Source organism: Mesoplodon densirostris, chromosome 10, assembly GCF_025265405.1.
Source record: "Mesoplodon densirostris isolate mMesDen1 chromosome 10, mMesDen1 primary haplotype, whole genome shotgun sequence".
Lineage (NCBI taxonomy): Eukaryota > Metazoa > Chordata > Mammalia > Artiodactyla > Ziphiidae > Mesoplodon > Mesoplodon densirostris.
In genome coordinates, this window is record NC_082670.1 from 105,097,207 (window position 1) to 105,114,704 (window position 17,498).

Genomic DNA, 17,498 nt, shown 5'->3' on the forward strand with positions numbered 1-17,498 from the left:
GGTAGGTTCCCTCTTTGCCCACTTTCTGGAGAGTTTTTATCATAAATGGGTGTTGAATTTTGTAAAAGCTTTTTCTGCATCTATTGAGATGATCATATGGTTTTTATTCCTTAATTTGTTAATGTGGTGTATCATATTGATTGATTTGTGTATATTGAAGAATCCTTGCATCCCTGGGATAAATCCCACTTGATCATCTTGTATGATCCTTTTAATGTGTTGTTGGATTATGTTTGCTAGTATTTTGTTGAGGATTTTTGCATCTATATTCATCCGTGATATTGGTCTGTAATTTTCTTTTTTTGTAGTATCTTTGTCTGGTTTTGGTATCAGGGTGATGGTGGCCTCATAGAATGAGTTTGGGAGTGTTCCTTCCTCTGCAATTTGTTGGAAGAGTTTGAGAAGGATGGGCATTAGCTCTTCTCTAAATGTTTGATAGAATTCACCTGTGAAGCCATCTGGTCCTGGACTTTTGTTTGTTGGAAGATTTTAAATCACAGTTTCAATTTCATTACTTGTGATTTGTCTGTTCATATTTTCTATTTCTTCCTGGTTCAGTCTTGGAAGGTTATACCTTTCTAAGAATTTGTCCATTTCTTCCAGGTTGTCTATTTTATTGGCATAGAGTTGCTTGTAGTAGTCTCTTAGGATGCTTTGTATTTCTGCGGTGTCTGTTGTATCTTTTCCTTTTTCATTTCCAATTTTATTGATCTGAGTCCTCTCCCTCTTTTTCTTAATGAGTCTGGCTAATGGTTTATCAATTTTGTTTATCTGCTTAAAGAACCAGCTTTTAGTTTTATTGATCTTTGCTATTGTATTCTTTGTTTGTATTTCATTTATTTCTGCTCTGATCTTTATGATTTCTTTCCTTCTGCTAACTTTGGGTTTTGTTTGTTCTTCTTTCTCTAGTTCCTTCAGGTGTAAGGTTAGATTGTTTATTTGAGATTTTTCTTGTTTCTTGAGGTAGGCTTGTATAGCTATAAAATTCCCTCTTAGAACTGCTTTTGCTGCATCCCATAGGTTTTGGATCATCATGTTTTCATTGTCATTTGTCTCTAGGTATTTTTTGATTTCTTCAGTGATCTCTTGGTTATTTAGTAACGTATTGTTTAGCCTCCATGTGTTTGTGTTTTTTACGTTTTTTTCCCCTGTAATTCATTTCTAATCTCATAGCACTGTGATCAGAAAAGATGATTGATATGATTTCAATTTTCTTAAATTTACTGAGGATTGGTTTGTGACCCAAGATGTGATCTATCCTGGAGAATGTTCCATGCACACTTGAGAGGTGTAATCTGCTGTTTTTGGATGGAATGTCCTATAAATATCAATTAAATCTATCTGGTCTATTGTGTCATTTAAAGCTTCTGTTTCCTTATTTATTTTCATTTTGGATGATCTCTGACCATTGGTGTAAGTGAGGTGTTAAAACCCCCCACTATTGTTGTGTTACTGTCGATTTCCTCTTTTATAGCTGTTAGCAGTTGCCTTATGTATTGAGGTGCTCCTATATTTAGAATAGTTATATCTTCTTCTTGGATTGATCCCTTGGTCATTATGTAGTGTCCTTCCTGTCTCTTGTAACATTCTTTATTTTAAGTCTATTTTATCTGATAGGAGTATTTCTATTCCAGCTTTCTTTTGATTTCCATTTGCATGGAATACGTTTTTCCATTCCTTCACATTCAGTCTGTATGTGTCCCTAGGTCTGAAGTGGGTCTCTTGTCGACAGCATATATATGGGTCTTGTTTTTGTATCCATTCAGCAAGCCTGTGTCTTTTGGTTGGAGCATTTAATCCATTCACGTTTAAGGTAATTATTGATATGTATGTTCCTATGACTATTTTCTTAATTGTTTTGGGTTTGTTTTTGTAGGTCCTTTTCTTCTCTTCTGTTTCCCACTTAGAGAAGTTCCTTTAGCATTTGTTGTAGAGCTGGTTCGGTGGTGCTGAATTCTCTTAGCTCTTGCTTGTCTGTAAAGCTTTTGATTTCTCCATCGAATCTGAATGAGATCCTTGCCGGGTAGAGTAATCTTGGTTGTAGGTTCTTTCCTTTCATCACTTTAAGTATATCATGCCACTCCCTTCTGGCTTGTAGCATTTCTGCTGAGAAATCAGCTGTTAACCTTATGGGAGTTCCCTTGTATGTTATTTGTTGTTTTTCCCTTGCTGCTTTCAATAATTTTTCTTTGTCTTTGACTTTTGCCAATTTTATTACTATGTGTCTCTGCATGTTTCTCCTTGGGTTTATCCTGTATGGGACTCTCTGTGCTTCCTGGACTTGGGTGGCTATTTCCTTTCCCATGTTAGGGAAGTTTTCGAGTATAATCTCTTCAGATATTTTCTCAGGTCCTTTCTGTCTCTCTTCTCCTTCTGGGACCCCTATAATGCGAATGTTGTTGCGTTTAATGTTGTCCCAGAGGTGTCTCTTAGGCTGCCTTCATTTCTTTTCATTCTTTTTTCTTTATTCTGTTCTGCAGCAGTGAATTCCACCATTCTGTCTTCCAGGTCACTTATCAGTTCTTCTGCCTCAGTTATTCTGCTATTGATTCCTTCTAGTGTATTTTTCATTTCAGTTATTGTATTGTTCATCTCTGTTTGTTTGTTCTTTAATTCTTCTAGGTCTTTGTTAAACATTTCTTGCATCTTCTCGATCTTTGCCTCCATTCTTTTTCCGAGGTCCTGGATCATCTTCACTATCATTATTCTGAATTCTTTTTCTGGAAGGTTGTCTATCTCCACTTCATTTAGTTGTTTTTCTGGGGTTTTATCTTGTTCCTTCATCTGTTACATAGCCCTCTGCCTTTTCATCTTGTCTATCTTTCTGTGAATGTGGTTTTTGTTCCACAGGCTGCAGGATTGTTGTTCTTCTTGCTTCTGCCTGTAGAGAGTTTTAAGATTTCTGAGAACAGCTAAAAACTGAAAGACAAATATTGTAAGAAGCTAAGTTCTGAGGGCATAAAAACTTAGAAGGTAAAAGAAAGCAAAGAGGAAAAGTAGCAAAAAGAAAACAGGGAGGAGAAAACCCAAGTGCCCTCGAGTTACAAACAGAAATGTTCTAAGGCAAAAATGGAGAATAAACACTTAAAACCTGACGAATCTAGGGGAGTCCTTCACCTACCAGAGATAAACAAATAAAGAAAAGCAGTAGAAAAAAATTAACAGTATTGTAAAGTAACCTGCAGTAACTTGGAAACCATCCAAAATATGGATTACAGACTTCCTAGACTAAAATGCAAGGAAGGTTATGCTATCCTTGGAAGGGAAAATAGACATCTGGTCATTTTAAAGATAAGAACAAGAAAAATGTTAGAGGAATAATGTAATTTGGCTTCTCCAAGTATCAGTCATCAGTTCTCAAATTGTGGTCTGGGAATGGGGTCCCTAAGACCCTTTCAAGACACCCATGAGGTTGACGCTATTTTCATAATAATAATAAGTTGTTATTTACCTTTTTCATTCTCATTCTCTCAGGAGTGTAAGTGGAGTGTTCTAGAAACTACATGACATGGAATGTTAGCATAGTTCTGATGCCTGATGGAATGTGGCCTGTGTGTTCTTGTACATAGTAATTTCTCAGGTTTTATTTCTAGTCTGATCAATGCTAATAGGTATAGCCCACATAAACAAAAGCTCCTTGGAAACCTCAACAATTTGTACAAGAGTAAAGGGGTATGGGCTTCCCTGATGGTGCAGTGGTTGAGAGTCCGCCTGCCGATGCAGGGGACACGGGTTCATGCCCCGGTCCGGGAAGATCCCACATTCCGCGGAGTGGCTGGGCCCATGAGCCATGGCCACTGAGCCTGCGCGTCCTATGGAGTTAAACAAAATTGCTGCCACCCTCTGAATGCAGCTAAGTTAGACCAGTGGCCATCAGTAATCAAAGATATCACCTTAGCTCATCAACAATACTCAGTGAAAATGAAATTAACACATGTGTTACACTCACCTGTATGTATTTTCTGAAAGGTGCTTTGGCAATTTAACATTTGTCATTTCAGTAGAATGTGGGATATACCCATAATTAAAATACAGTTGACCACAAACCTGCAACCTAATTTATGGATTGCAAAAAATAGTTATAATCCTTAAGATAATTGTCAGTAAGTCTTCTTAAACAGCTTTACAATGCCAGTGGAACAGGTTTATGATGGTGATCCTTGCCAAAATTCAGATAGGAATAAAAAGATTGGGTTTGCATTACAGGGAAACAGTGATGGAGTATTTGGTTATTAACATTACAGATTTAGGTAATGTATAACCTGTAGCTACTGAAAGACTAATAAACTCTACAGCTTGCAAAGCTGGCATTTATTGCTTACAAATTGGACACTTATTTTTTTCTCTAGTAGGTTTTCATCATATTTTTGTGCCTTTAGTGAAAGATCATTTTAGAGCCATAGACTTAGCTAAAGACATAAGGAAGCACAATCTACCATACAATACAGTGTAATCTGTTTTTGTATTTCTATGTATTTTTTGTATCCTACCTCAGAAAGAGTTTTTAGTATATTCCCATGTGCCAGTGGCAGCTCGTTGATTCACCCTCTGTGGGCCATACCATTTCATGATAAAGCTGAATGCAGGTCCAACACAGGGCGTTTAATCTCATTGTAAACTTAACAGTACCACTCTTAGGTCTCATTGCACCTGAAGTTTTGTTACTTGTAAAGCAATGAAGGAGCAGTTGGAGAAATATTTTTTAAAGCAGAAAAAACAAAAAATGGGCATTACATTCTCACAAGCAAATATGAAGACTTTATAATAAAAATATACACAAAACCATTTTCTGAAATGGTGACTGATGCATCTCCATCACACCAGTTCACAGACTTCATGATAATCAGAACTGTGAGCTGTTGAAATTGCACATCATTTTATGGACACTGACACAATAAAAAAGAGTGTTTCTTTATTGGCAATATGAAGAAACTTTTGAGAAGCCTGCTTCATTCTTCAAGTCAAGAAATAATTTTACAGAAGAAACACTGAGAGGCTTGTATCTTCCTCTCTAGATTTCTTGAAAGAGTCAAATTGCAAGAAAACAGTTGGTTATCATGAACTTAGTCTTAAAAGAAAAGTAAAAGTAAATTCCAAGGTTGTGCTGGAGTCTGTATATATTTAATTCAAGATTTTAGGTGCATAGTCAGTACGTAAATGATATACAGAGTGATTACCCTTCAACACTGGAATCATTACAAAAAGAATGTGATACACTTTGAAAGACATCATAGGAGTCAAAACAAAAAATTACATTATAAGGGTTAAGCTTAAAAAACATAGTTCTCACATTAAAAAGCCTTCCTCTCCAACCATGCCAAATAGGTGAGTACTCTGGGACCTGTCAGCTAGCCAAGCAGCATTTTCAACCACTAATATTAGGTTTTAACAGTGAACATCAGAGAAGCAGTCAAGGATATCATAAAATATATATGGTCACGATGGCAAAAATCAAAACAAAACTTCTCACCAATATTTATCAGTGACAACAGTTCTGTACTTTAGCCTTGTATGAATCATTGGGGGAAAAATGGCTTTTAAATATTCAAAGCTTCTTATAACCCTTTGAGAATTAAAGAGGCTTAACTTTCCAGCATACCCTACATAGGACATACCGTTTGAGATATTAGTGATCTCACAAGAGGTAGGGAAAACTCTCCAAAACATTAATAACAAAACAAACAAACAAACAAACAAAATCCTAGGTCTTGAGATGTAGCTGCAGGCATACTTGGAGGGGCAGGGCAGAGTTTCCTCATGATAGATGCCCATAGAAATACTGAGGTGCAGCATTGCCCTACAGGTAGATGCCTATGTCAGTATTCTGAGCTGTCAGTGAGGAGAAGCTGAGTCTGGGGCTTCTGAGTTGAGCCACAATTCTCAAGAGAGTCTGAAATAGTCATAAGCCAGTGGCACTCCTGGCTTTCAACAGAAGGATCTTTAAATTCTCTTTGGAGGAAAGAATTCCCAATTTAGACCCTGTAGGATTCTCACAGTTTAAGGTCAAGAAATGAGTTCAAAATAAAATGTCAGCAAACACATAAGTAGGCAATCAATTTGATGACGTTCACCAGAAGTAAACAAATAAAAAAAGCAGACTTAGACCTCTCCACCCCTACCCAAGGAAAGCAGATATTGGAATTGCCTGATACAGAATGTACAACAGCTGTGTATGAATTGTTCAAAGATAGAGGGCAGAATCATAGCAATGAATGAGCAATAATAGACTATCTGACCAACAGTTTTGAAAACAGGTGAAACTTCTAAAAGTGAAAAATACAACCATTGAAATAAAAATTCAATGCAAGGGTTAAATAGCATACTAGAAACAGGAGAAGAAAGGATTACTGAACTGAAAGATATATGCAAAGAAATGACTAAGAATGAGACCAACAATGTCTTAAAGAATATGTCCTACCCAGAATCTGCTAGAATTTGAAGCCTCTTTTAGTTCTTTAAGTATTCATAGGATCTTTGAATATTAAAAATATGTCTTCTTTAGTGATGAATAGTAGAGTAATGTACAGAACTCTTCTTACTGATGAACTTTGGTGAGAAAAGTTTGCTTTTACTTACTTTTGCCATTGTAATTATATATTTTTGTCATCTTATTTGGCTGTTCTGATGTTTACCTTCATGATCAACATTAATAAGTAATTAATGGTAAGAAGATGAAAAATATAAAAGAGAAGTTGGGAAATATTGAAGGATTGAAAAGAAATTCTAACACTTAACTAATTGGAGTACCAGAGCTGATGAACAAGTGAAACCATGATGCAGAAACCATGTGCAAGAAGATAAATGAAAGAAATCCATGGCTAGACACACTGCAGTAAAACTGCAGAATATGGAAAACAAAGAGAATATATAAATGCAACCAAAGTCAATTGACAACAGACATCTCAACAGGAACAATGAAAGCACAGGGACAATGGAATTCAGAGTGTTAAGAGGAAAAACTGAGTACCCTGTGATCTTTCAAGAATGAGAGCAAAATGAAAAGGTTTACAAGTTAAAAAAAAAAGAGTGAAATAGTAAACTTCAAGGATCGTAAGTCATAGAGAGGGGAATATATTTGAAATACCTGTATATAGTATGATACTACTTAATAAAGCCCCCAAACTAGCATACCTAAGCAATGTATTATTTAGTTTTATAGATTGTGTGATAAAACTATATTTTCTTAAAGGTCAAGGAAATGATAAACTTAAAATTGGGGATAATGATTATATTGTCCAGAGGCCACAGAGGCAGGAGTTGGATAAGGGAAGAACTCATAAGTGCATGCAAGTGGCTGGTTATGATTTTAAATCTTGGGTTGAACAGTGGGCTCATGTGTGATAATTATCTTATTATGTTGTATAGTTACATGTATTTCCTACATGTTTGTAATTATTACCTTTAATAAGATAGCAACAAAAACTGAACGGAAAGGAGTATGCCAGTGGCCTTGTAATATCTCAGTCATAGTTTAGAATCACAAAATATCAGAGATGGCCTAGAAAGGAAGTTAAATGACACACATATTTACTCAACAGATTTTAATGTAGCACTGTTGTTGGAGTTTGGGTTACATCTAGGGGCATAAGAGACCATCCCTTCTCCCAGGGAGCTCACAATTTTAGTTGGACAGTAGGGGAAGAGCAGAAAATAAACATAAATATAATAAGTAAATTATATGGTATGTTAGGAAGTCATAAAGTCTATTGGTAAAAAAGAAGAACAGAGTAAAGGAGAACAAGAACTGCCAGGAGAGGTGGGGACAGGGACAGGCCACAGTATGAAATAAGGTAGATAAGCCTCATTGAGAAGTCAAGGTGTTAGCACAACTTGAAGGCAGTGAGGGAAACAGGCAATTGTGTATTTAGAGCAAGAGCTTTCCTCATGAGAGAAAGAAGTTGAGAATGACTTCAAGGATGGAGTTGTATCAGCTGAGATGGAGAGAGCTGCAGTGAAATAAGCTTGCAGGGTATGGTTAGGACTTCACAGTTGGACCTGCTGGGTTAGAGATGGTGTTAGATTTCCAAGTGAAGATGTCAAGTAAGCAGCTGAACATACTTGTCTAGAGTTCAAGGTAGAAATCTGGAGAAAGTCAAAATGCATGTCAGTGGTAGAGTCAGTCCTAATTCAGTGCTTTTTGTATCAAACAGGGCCAGATAAATTTGAAAGAATTAAGAAGTGAGTTTCATGAAGATGAGCACAATAGAAATGAGTAGGAATATTCTGAACAACAACCAAAAAAAATGGAGTAAGAAAATGTTTCTCATTAGAATTTTTTTTTCAGGTCTTTCAAAAATATGTAAATGTAACAGAATTCAGTTAGCCTCAAATGGACATATTTGCTATTTTGAGATAGCTGTCAATTTTCTGAGGATTTATGTATTACTTCTCATGTTATTTTCTGTTATCTCTTCTTGTTTGTAGGCTACAACGATTATGGAGCACTCTTTCAAATGCATAAATAAATGAAACCAATTCTGTAGGAAATTATGCAACATAGAGAATTCCAAAAAATTATCCACATGTGGATTTTTATTGGCCCTGCTCATGTTTTAGAATGAAATGACTATAACTTTGCCAAACTGCTTAGCACAATTATAAGGCTGGGGCATGCTGTTGGAATGATTTACAGAGAGACTGAACTGATTACATGGTGTTTTATTTGCATTACATTAAATCCAGAGCACTTCTTAGAGCTTGCTGAAATCCAGATGTAGAGCCAAGATGCATTCAATGACATCAGTGGGTTGTGGTCACTGTCTAAGAGCTAAAAAAAGGATACTGGAGATCCTCTGGTTCTTTATATTATAGCAGAGAAAACTGAGAGAGATTAAGTGATTTATCTAAAGTCACCAGTGACAGAATGTGTCAAGAACCTACCTTAGCCTCTGATACCCAGGCTAGCGTACCTTTAGCCATTGTCACAAGCACTCAAAATTTGCTTCCTTTTTTTCCATATCCCTTTGCAGGGTTTCTTCCGGAGGACAATCAGATTGAAGCTTATTTATGATAGGTGTGATCTTAACTGTCGGATCCACAAAAAAAGTAGAAATAAATGTCAGTACTGTCGGTTTCAGAAGTGCCTTGCTGTGGGGATGTCTCATAATGGTAAGTGAACCCTTAGTCCCACCTACTTTATTATTCTCATTGTGGCTGCCAGATCAGTAGACATGAGGGCCGCTGCTGAAAACGTGTACAGTTTTTCCACAGATTGCCAGATTTCAGAATACTGCACGTTGATAAAACGTTTCTCAATCAGGTCAGAATTTTTCAGCTTTAAATGTGAATCCTTCTCTCTTAGAGTTGAGCATCTGCCTTGATGGGAGAAAAGACTGGGAAATCTGGGAGGTAATGGAAATAACTGTAGTATTCTGAAACAAATGTAATGATAGTTGTGGTTAATTTTTTGTGTTGCTTTAATAGTATTAAAAACAGATTATACTTTACTTATATATATCAGTAGTTTCTACTTTATGTTTTAAAAATTTTGGGGGGTATAGTTGATTTACAAATTTGTGTTAGTTTCAGGTAGACAGCAAAGTGAATCAGTTATACATGTACATACATCCACTCTTTTTTTTTTTTAACATTCTTTTCCCATATAGGCCATTACAGAGTATTGAGTAGAGTTCCCTGTGCTCTACAGCAGGTTCTTATTAGTTATCTATTTTATATATAGTAGTTTCTACTTTTTTTTTTTTTTTTTTGCTGTACGCGGGCCTCTCACTGCTGTGGCCTCTCCCGTTGCGGAGCACAGGCTCCGGACACACAGGCTCCGCGGCCATGGCTCGCGGGCCCAGCCGCTCCGCGGCATGTGGGATCTTCCGGGATCGGGGCACGAACCCGTGTCCCCTGCATCGGCAGGCGGACTCTCAACCACTGCGCCACCAGGGAAGCCCATAGTTTCTACTTTTAATGTAAGAAAATTCTGATTTCTGGATATGGAACTTAAGTGGTATATCAGAATTTAGATATATGTCTTTTTTTCTCTTTACTATGCAAAAATGAGTAGAACACTATCCTTGACTTTATGCAGCATACAATTTGTGGATTAAGCAAATATTTTAAAGTTTCACAAAACTTCAGTATCCATGGTAACATAAGAGAGTAAAACTTTCTACTTTTTAAACCTGTATCTAAAGTCAGGCATATGGGGCTTCCCTGGTGGCGCAGTGGTTGAGAGTCCGCCTGCTGATGCAGGGGACGCAGGTTCGTGCCCCGGTCCGGGAAGATCCCACATTCTGTGGAGCAGCTGGGCCCGTGAGCCATGGCCGCTGAGCCTGCGCATCCGGAGCCTGTGCTCCGCGATGGGAGAGACCACAGCAGTGAGAGGCCCGCACACCGCAGGGAAAAAAAAACAAACAAAAAAACTGTTAAAGTCAGGCATATGATTTGGAATGTTGACTTGACGGAAGGATTGTAGAAGACCCATGTTTTCATGAACTGTAGCATGAACTCAGTAACATCATGGAAGACAGCACTGTTTGAAGAAATAGTTCTTAATTTGGCTCTCATTGGTTGACTGGCTCACAAAAAATAATTTTGATGTAATTTGGTAGTATTATATTTGTCAAGAATTAGTCAGTTCTTTCCAAAATAATTATGGGTTCAGGAGATATAAAATGCCAAAGTAATCAAATTAAATCCAAAGTCTCATGTCATCACATTCCCTGTTTTTTTTTCTTTTACCTTTTCCTCTCTCAAAATTAATCTGCTAAGAAGATATAATATTTGAAGTCAGTCTTTATCAGTAAGGACTCCAAAGCATCTGTGAAAATTAAATTTTTGTTGCATCATGCAGATGTTTGGTTTTTATAGCAGAAATCAAGATATTTGGGAATCACTAATTGAACTGATCTTCTACCCTTTAAAAATAGTTTAAAAAATTATATTTGTATTAGAATATGGGGTCATTTTCTCTAAAGGCAAGAATGTATTTTGAATAGATCCATCAGCTATACTAGGCAGGATAGAAATTTGGTCCAACTTTCCTCAACAGTTGATTATATCTGCTGTGTATACAACTGCAGTCATTAATTGCAAGATAATTTGCTGGTTTAATTCCATCAGTTTCCTTTTTATTTCAGACTTCATAAAACCTAAGTGTACCTTTTCAATTCAAGGGTTATACTTTAGGTGATGCAATCAAGTTGCAATAAACTTTTTTTTTTTTTTTTTTTTTGGCTGTGTTGGGTCTTTGTTGCTGCACGCAGGCTTTCTCTAGTTGTGGCGAGCAGGGGCTACTCTTTGTTGTGGTGCACAGACTTCTCATTGCGATGGCTTCTCCCATTGCAGAGCACGGGCTCTAGGCACGTGGGTTTCAGTAGTTGTGGCACACGGGCTCAGTAGTTGTGGCTTATGGGCTCTAGAGCACAGGCTCAGTAGTTGTGGTGCACAGGCTTAGTTGCTCCGCGGCATGTGGGATCTTCCCAGACCAGGGCTCAAACCCATGTCCCCTGCTTTGGCAGGCAGATTCTTAAGCACTGTGCCACCAGGGAAGCCCGCAATAAACTTATTTTATCTTTATGAAGAAATCCTTGACTTTAAGGTCATTATTACTAAGACTGCCTAGGAAAGGAGACCAGTTTTGCTTTTAATGCCATTTATTTTTTTGTCCTTTAAAAATTGTCACTTTTCATATTGAAGAAAAATATATTTCCTATTGCTTGCGCACATTCACATAAAATATATCTCCTATTTCTTATTATTTATAAGCAAATAATATTTAAAGTCCAACCTATATAGTATTGATGGTATAATTTTATCTTTCCAGAAAAGTCAAAGAAAGCTATCATGAACTTGATAATAAGGTCATCTTTTGACTTGTTATGACAATTAGCTTACTCTATTCAGAGAGAGGAGCAGTCTTGGTAGAGTGTTTGGTTAGTTCATGCACAGGCCAAAAGGAAGAAAGAAAGAAAGAAAGGTGGGGTGGGGGAGAGAGAGAGAGAGAGACAGAGCGCGAGAGCGAAAGAGAGAGAGAGAAGGAAAGGAAGGAAGAAAGGGAGGGAGGGAGGGAGGAAAGAAAGAGAGGGAGGGAGGGAGGGAGGGAGAGAGAGAGGGAAAGGAAAGAAAGAAAGAAAGAAAAGAAAGAAAGAAAGAAAGAAAAAGAAAGAAAGAGAAAGAAAAAGAAAATAAATGTCACGGCATCAAACACATGCAGTTCAGCATTTACAGGATTGGAAACATGATGAAGAAAATCCCTTTTCATGGGTTTTGATGGGAACAGGTTGCACAGAAAACATCCATTTGGTCTATACACATGAAGGGGAACTCAACAAGTAGGTTTTGATTAGTTTTGTCTATTATCCTGGTGAAGGAAACATTTCCAAATACAAAGTTTTCTAGGATATTGTAGTAACTACTTAAAATTCCTTGCTCTGGCTAGTGTGAGGCCAACAGTAATGAGGTTTCCGTTCTTATAGAAAGTCTTTTTCTTAGTGGTTTGTGTGAATGGACCTCAATGTAATAACTGACCAAGTTATCAAAAGAGGTTTCTAGGGTTATACCCAGACCAACTCCTTTTTTTTTTTTAATACTTTTTTGGGTATTTTCTTTTTTTTAATTTATCTTTATTTTATTTTATATTAATATTTTATATAAATATTTATTTTATTTTTTGCTGTATCGGGTGTTCCATTGCTGTACGCGGGCTTTCTCTAGTTGCAGCGAGCAGGGGCTACTCTTCATTGCAGTGCACAGACTTCTCATTGCAGTGGCTTCTCTTGTTGCGGAGCATGGGCTCTAGGAGCGCAGGCTTCAGTAGTTGTAGCTCGTGGGCTCTAGGAGCGCAGGCTCAGTAGTTGTGGCACACGGGCTTCAGTAGTTGTGGCTCACGGGCTCTAGGAGCGCGGGCTTCAGTAGTTGTGGCGCACGGGCTTAGCTGCCCCGCGGCATGTGGAACCTTCCCAGTCCAGGACTCGAACCTGTGTCCCCTGCATTGGCAGGTGGTTTCTTAACCACTGTGCCATGAGGGAAGCCCCCAAGATCAGCTCTTGCTATTCACAGTACACACGAGAAGAAATAAACATCCCCCAAAGTGAATTCTCTCCATTCTGGGTTACTTTTCCTTCTGCTCTTTGGTCTCTGTTCAGTCCCTTCAGTGCATTTAGCTTCCCGGTTAGCCATCCGCTCCCACCTTTGAAGGAGACTTTGAAGTCACCTTCAAGGATCCCTAGGGACTCTGGGAACTTTCCCAGATTTGTTGAAAAATCACTAAAATCAATGATTGTGGGCTCCCCTGGTGGCACAGTGGTTAAGAACCCGCCTGCCAATGATGCAGGGGACACGGGTTTGAGTCCTGGTCCGGGAAGATCCCATATGCTGCAGAGCAGCGAATCCCATGCACCACAACTACTGAGCCTGCGCTCTAGAGCCTACGAGCCACAACTACTGAGCCTGTGTGCCATAACTACTGAAGCCCACGCACCTAGAGCCCTTGCTCCACAACAAGAGAAGCCACCGAAATGATAAGCCTGCGCACCACAGCGAAGAGTAGCCCCCGCTCGCCACAACTAGAGAAAGCCCGGGCACAGCAGCAAAGACCCAGTGCAACCAAAAATAAAAAATAATAAATTAATTACTTAATTTTTAAAAAATCAGTGATTGCTAAGTCCTTTCAACTTTGAAAATTCTATGATTCTATGTAAATCAAACAGCCTACCTCACTTTTCAACCAGCTAGTCCACGTCTTACACACAGTGCCACAGTCTTCCAAGTATCTAGATATCTGTCATTTGCCTGAATTTAAAAGTTTCCACCTATATGTTTTTCATATGCCTGAATCAGGTCTCCCATATGTTCTGATCAATTCCTCAGCAATTTAAGTCAGTATGTTTGATGATCTCATAACGATGTAACCCCAGAGTACAAATCCAGGGCAGTCTGGGGTAGGGAAAGTATAAATGGTATATTTGATTAATGGTTCATGGTATATGGTTCCATCTTCAGATGGAACTTTCATTTTGACTGTGACATGTAGTCTAAACATCGTAGAAGGACATGATTTCAGAATTCTTCCATTTGGATACATAGTTGTTTCTCAAATATCCAGCATTAGGTAGAAGAAACACCCAGATGTTGGATTGATACGTTTTGGGAAGAAAATTTTTGTTTTTCTATAATGATCAAGATAAACGAAGTTCCACTTATTTTGGTATTTAACAATCCATCATTTCTAGACCATGGTTCAATCCTGCTGACGGCTCTGAAGTCTTCCTGAGTTGTCCCGAACACAATCAGCTCAGTGCCCTGTCTAGACACCACCTATAGAGGAAAGCTCTAAGCGAAAATAAAGCAGAAATAAAGAACCAAATTCCTAAGTGATCATTGTATCAGCTACTACTTGTTTTACACTTTGAAGTAGTGATGTTGGTATCTGTAGAATCTTAATAAAAATACTCTTGTATATTAATGTTGCTTCTTCAGTCAAATGGATACTCATACACATTTTTATAGTTTTTCAAAGTACACTTTCTGTTTTAAAGTCCTGCTGTCAAGATCCCTGACATTAATCATATTTTTTAAATGTGTCCTCTTTATTTTTAATAGGATAATTTAGTCATTAAGAATTTTGACTAGAGAATATTTAATATTCAAGAGCTGCTTTTCATATGAACTAAATAATAAAATAATAAGTTTAGGCTGTGCATTTTTAAAAAAAATCTGAAGTAAAGAAGAGTTGACTTATATTACTTATGAGTCATTCAGCTAGGTTTCCCCATACCATTCAGTTTGGACAAAAATAATAATTTTTATAAATATAAAAAGTTAGTGAAACCTTAGCTTTACTGATTAGGATATCCTATTATATAAATGATGGATTTTTTTCTTTTATTGAAAAAAAAGCAACAACTTTCAAAATAATTTTTTAGCAGCTTCATAAAATGCTAGCAAAATGGCTTCACAGATTTTTGTGGCATTCAGCATTTATAAGGTAATCCTCTCCTTCCTTGTAAACAGAAGCACTATGCATGTTGCAAAAAAAGAAAAGCCTGAATGGCAAATAAATTTAAACTGCAGCATGTTACTTTTTGTTTCTTTCATCTTCTTTGTGGTGTGAGGAAAAATCACCCAAATGTTACCTTTCAGAAAATATAACAAAGTAAAAAGTCCTAAAGGAGCTGTGGTACTTATACCTGCAGGGTATTCATTACCACCCATAATCTAGCCTTCACCTCCTTTTCCCTCTGCTGCCCTTTCCACTTACATTTCAGACAAACTGCGTACTTTGCTGTTCCTGCAAAGTGCCCTGTGATAGAATACCTCTGGGGCTCTGCATATTGTGTCCTTCCGTCCCCTGTCAAAATCCTATGTGATGCTGAAGGCCCAGTTCAAAAGCCTTCTTTTCCATCTGACTTCTAATTCCCCATTCTTCCTCTTCTGTGTTTCTTACCTTTCCTGTAGCACCACATTCTTATAAATCGAGGGAGTGATCAGACCTGTATTACCAAAAACCAAACTACTGACAGCTAAAAAGGAGAAGTTAGAGAGGGAAAAATAGGGGAGAACCATCAGAAGACCAATGCAATATTGTGATCTAAAACATTGGGAACGGTGAGAAGAAATGGCATTGAGAGAAATATCTCAGCAGTGACCAATGAATACAAGTGTCCAAGGAGAGAGGGGTTGTCAGAGATTATTTGAGGTGTCTAGTTTGGGTGATAGAGTGAATTAATCAAGAAAGGAACACAGTAAGAGGAGACAGTTTGGAGGGGAAAATGAAAAGTTTGATTTTATGTTGCATTTGAGGTATTTATGGAATATCCAGCATCCATGTGCAAAGGAACACAGGACGAAGCGCAAAATAAGGGTCCAAATCTCAGGGAAGAGAGGGCAGGAGTCATTAGCACGTTTTCTGAGTTAGAGAGAAGATCAAACTAGGAATAGCAGAATACAAGTGAAGGAAGAGGCACCGTCAAAGACGTCTGGAAAATAGCAGGCAGAAAGACAGGAGAGCCAGAAAAGCACAAACCAGTGTGAGAAAAATGTGAAATAAGAGGGTGGAGAAGGTCAACAGTGTTCACGGCAGGGAGGAAGCTGGGAGCTTAAGCAGAAAATGAGTGCTTAGAAGAGGCCCCTAGGTCTGACTGTGAGGAAGGCTTTGGATCCTTTTAAGAGCGAAGGTTTGGTGAATTTAAATGAGGAAAACTAGATTGCAGTGGGTTGGGAAGTAAATACTAAGACAGAAAGGGAAGATGACTCTTTCAATAAGTCCAGCGGTGGAGGAAAGAGCATGACGGGGAGATCATGCCAGGGTCAGAAGCTTAAACTCGGCTTAGGTGGAAAGGAAGGAGCTGATAAAGAGCGGTACATGAGAGAGAGAATAATCCATGTATATTTAGGCTCTTTTATATCTGGGATCTACTAGATGCGTCCCTTTCATCCTTGTGTCTCCCAGTCCAGCCTGTCAAGCCAGCGTCTTCCATCAAACAGGTGTTCAGTGAATGAATTAAATGTTGTCAAGTAAGACTTCAGGGTCAGGAGATGAGGCTGTCGTGTCTTGCTCATCTCGACCTTGGAAAGAAACCTAGGCAAATGTTTAAATATTCTTTACACGTAGTTTGAAAAATGTTACCCCAATTTAAAAATTACTTAATAATGGTGATAAGGCTGCTCCTTGTTTTACTTTAAAGGAGCTGGAAAATAAAGTGATAGTTACTAGGTTGTCAAATCCTGCAAAACCTCTAAATGCGCACATTTTTTTTTCCTCAAGAAAGAGAGGTGGAAAAACGTAAGGTATTGGCAACAGTCATATGAAAAGCAATAGTGTTATATAAGTCTCATTTACAGGCTACAGCTGTTGCAAAATCAACATGTTAAAAGTGGAAAACTGACCATGAGATGAAGCCTTACTCATTGTCAAAAGCCTGATATGACTGCAAGTTCACCCCTTAGATGTTAAAGGACAAAAACATTTTTAATAAGACTCAATTCATTCCCCCCCCCGTGTTCATTACAGCATTATTTACAATAGCCAAGAAATGGAAACAACCTAAGTGTCCATTGATGAATGAAAGGATAAAAGAAGTTGTGATGTATATATATACAGTAATGCAGTCATTCATCCTGCCGTTTCTCTTCCTGTGTAGCCATCAGGTTTGGGCGGATGCCCCAGGCCGAGAAGGAGAAGCTGTTGGCAGAGATCTCCAGTGATATCGACCAGCTGAACCCAGAGTCTGCTGATCTCCGGGCCCTGGCAAAACATTTGTATGACTCGTACATAAAGTCCTTCCCGCTGACCAAGGCAAAGGCGAGGGCGATCTTGACAGGAAAGACAACAGACAAATCAGTTAGTTCTCTTCTACTGTCTTCATTTGGGGTGGCTGGGTTTGTTGTTGTTGTTTTCCCTTTGAGTAAATGACTTACCATGTTACACACAAACACACACACACATGCGGAGTACCACTCAGCTGTTGGCTGGTACGTACCACAGGCTGAGTCTGAAACAGAGGAAAGGAAGTGTTTTCAGACAGGGTAAGTAAACATTTTGAAAAGGG

General features: G+C 38.1%; 1 protein-coding gene across 3 annotated transcripts in view; it reads left to right on the forward strand.

The window, feature by feature from the left end:
• Positions 1-17,498, forward strand: part of PPARG (peroxisome proliferator activated receptor gamma) — a 70,431-nt gene that overhangs the window by 25,827 nt on the left and 27,106 nt on the right. For 2 of the 3 annotated variants that reach the window (XM_060111616.1, XM_060111617.1), the window contains 2 exons: positions 8,970-9,108; positions 17,091-17,290. In XM_060111616.1, coding sequence (XP_059967599.1) covers positions 8,970-9,108; positions 17,091-17,290 — 339 coding nt within the window. Of the gene's footprint in view, positions 1-8,969; positions 9,109-17,090; positions 17,291-17,498 lie in introns of those variants that run through there. The other variant, XM_060111618.1, reaches the window with a different exon arrangement.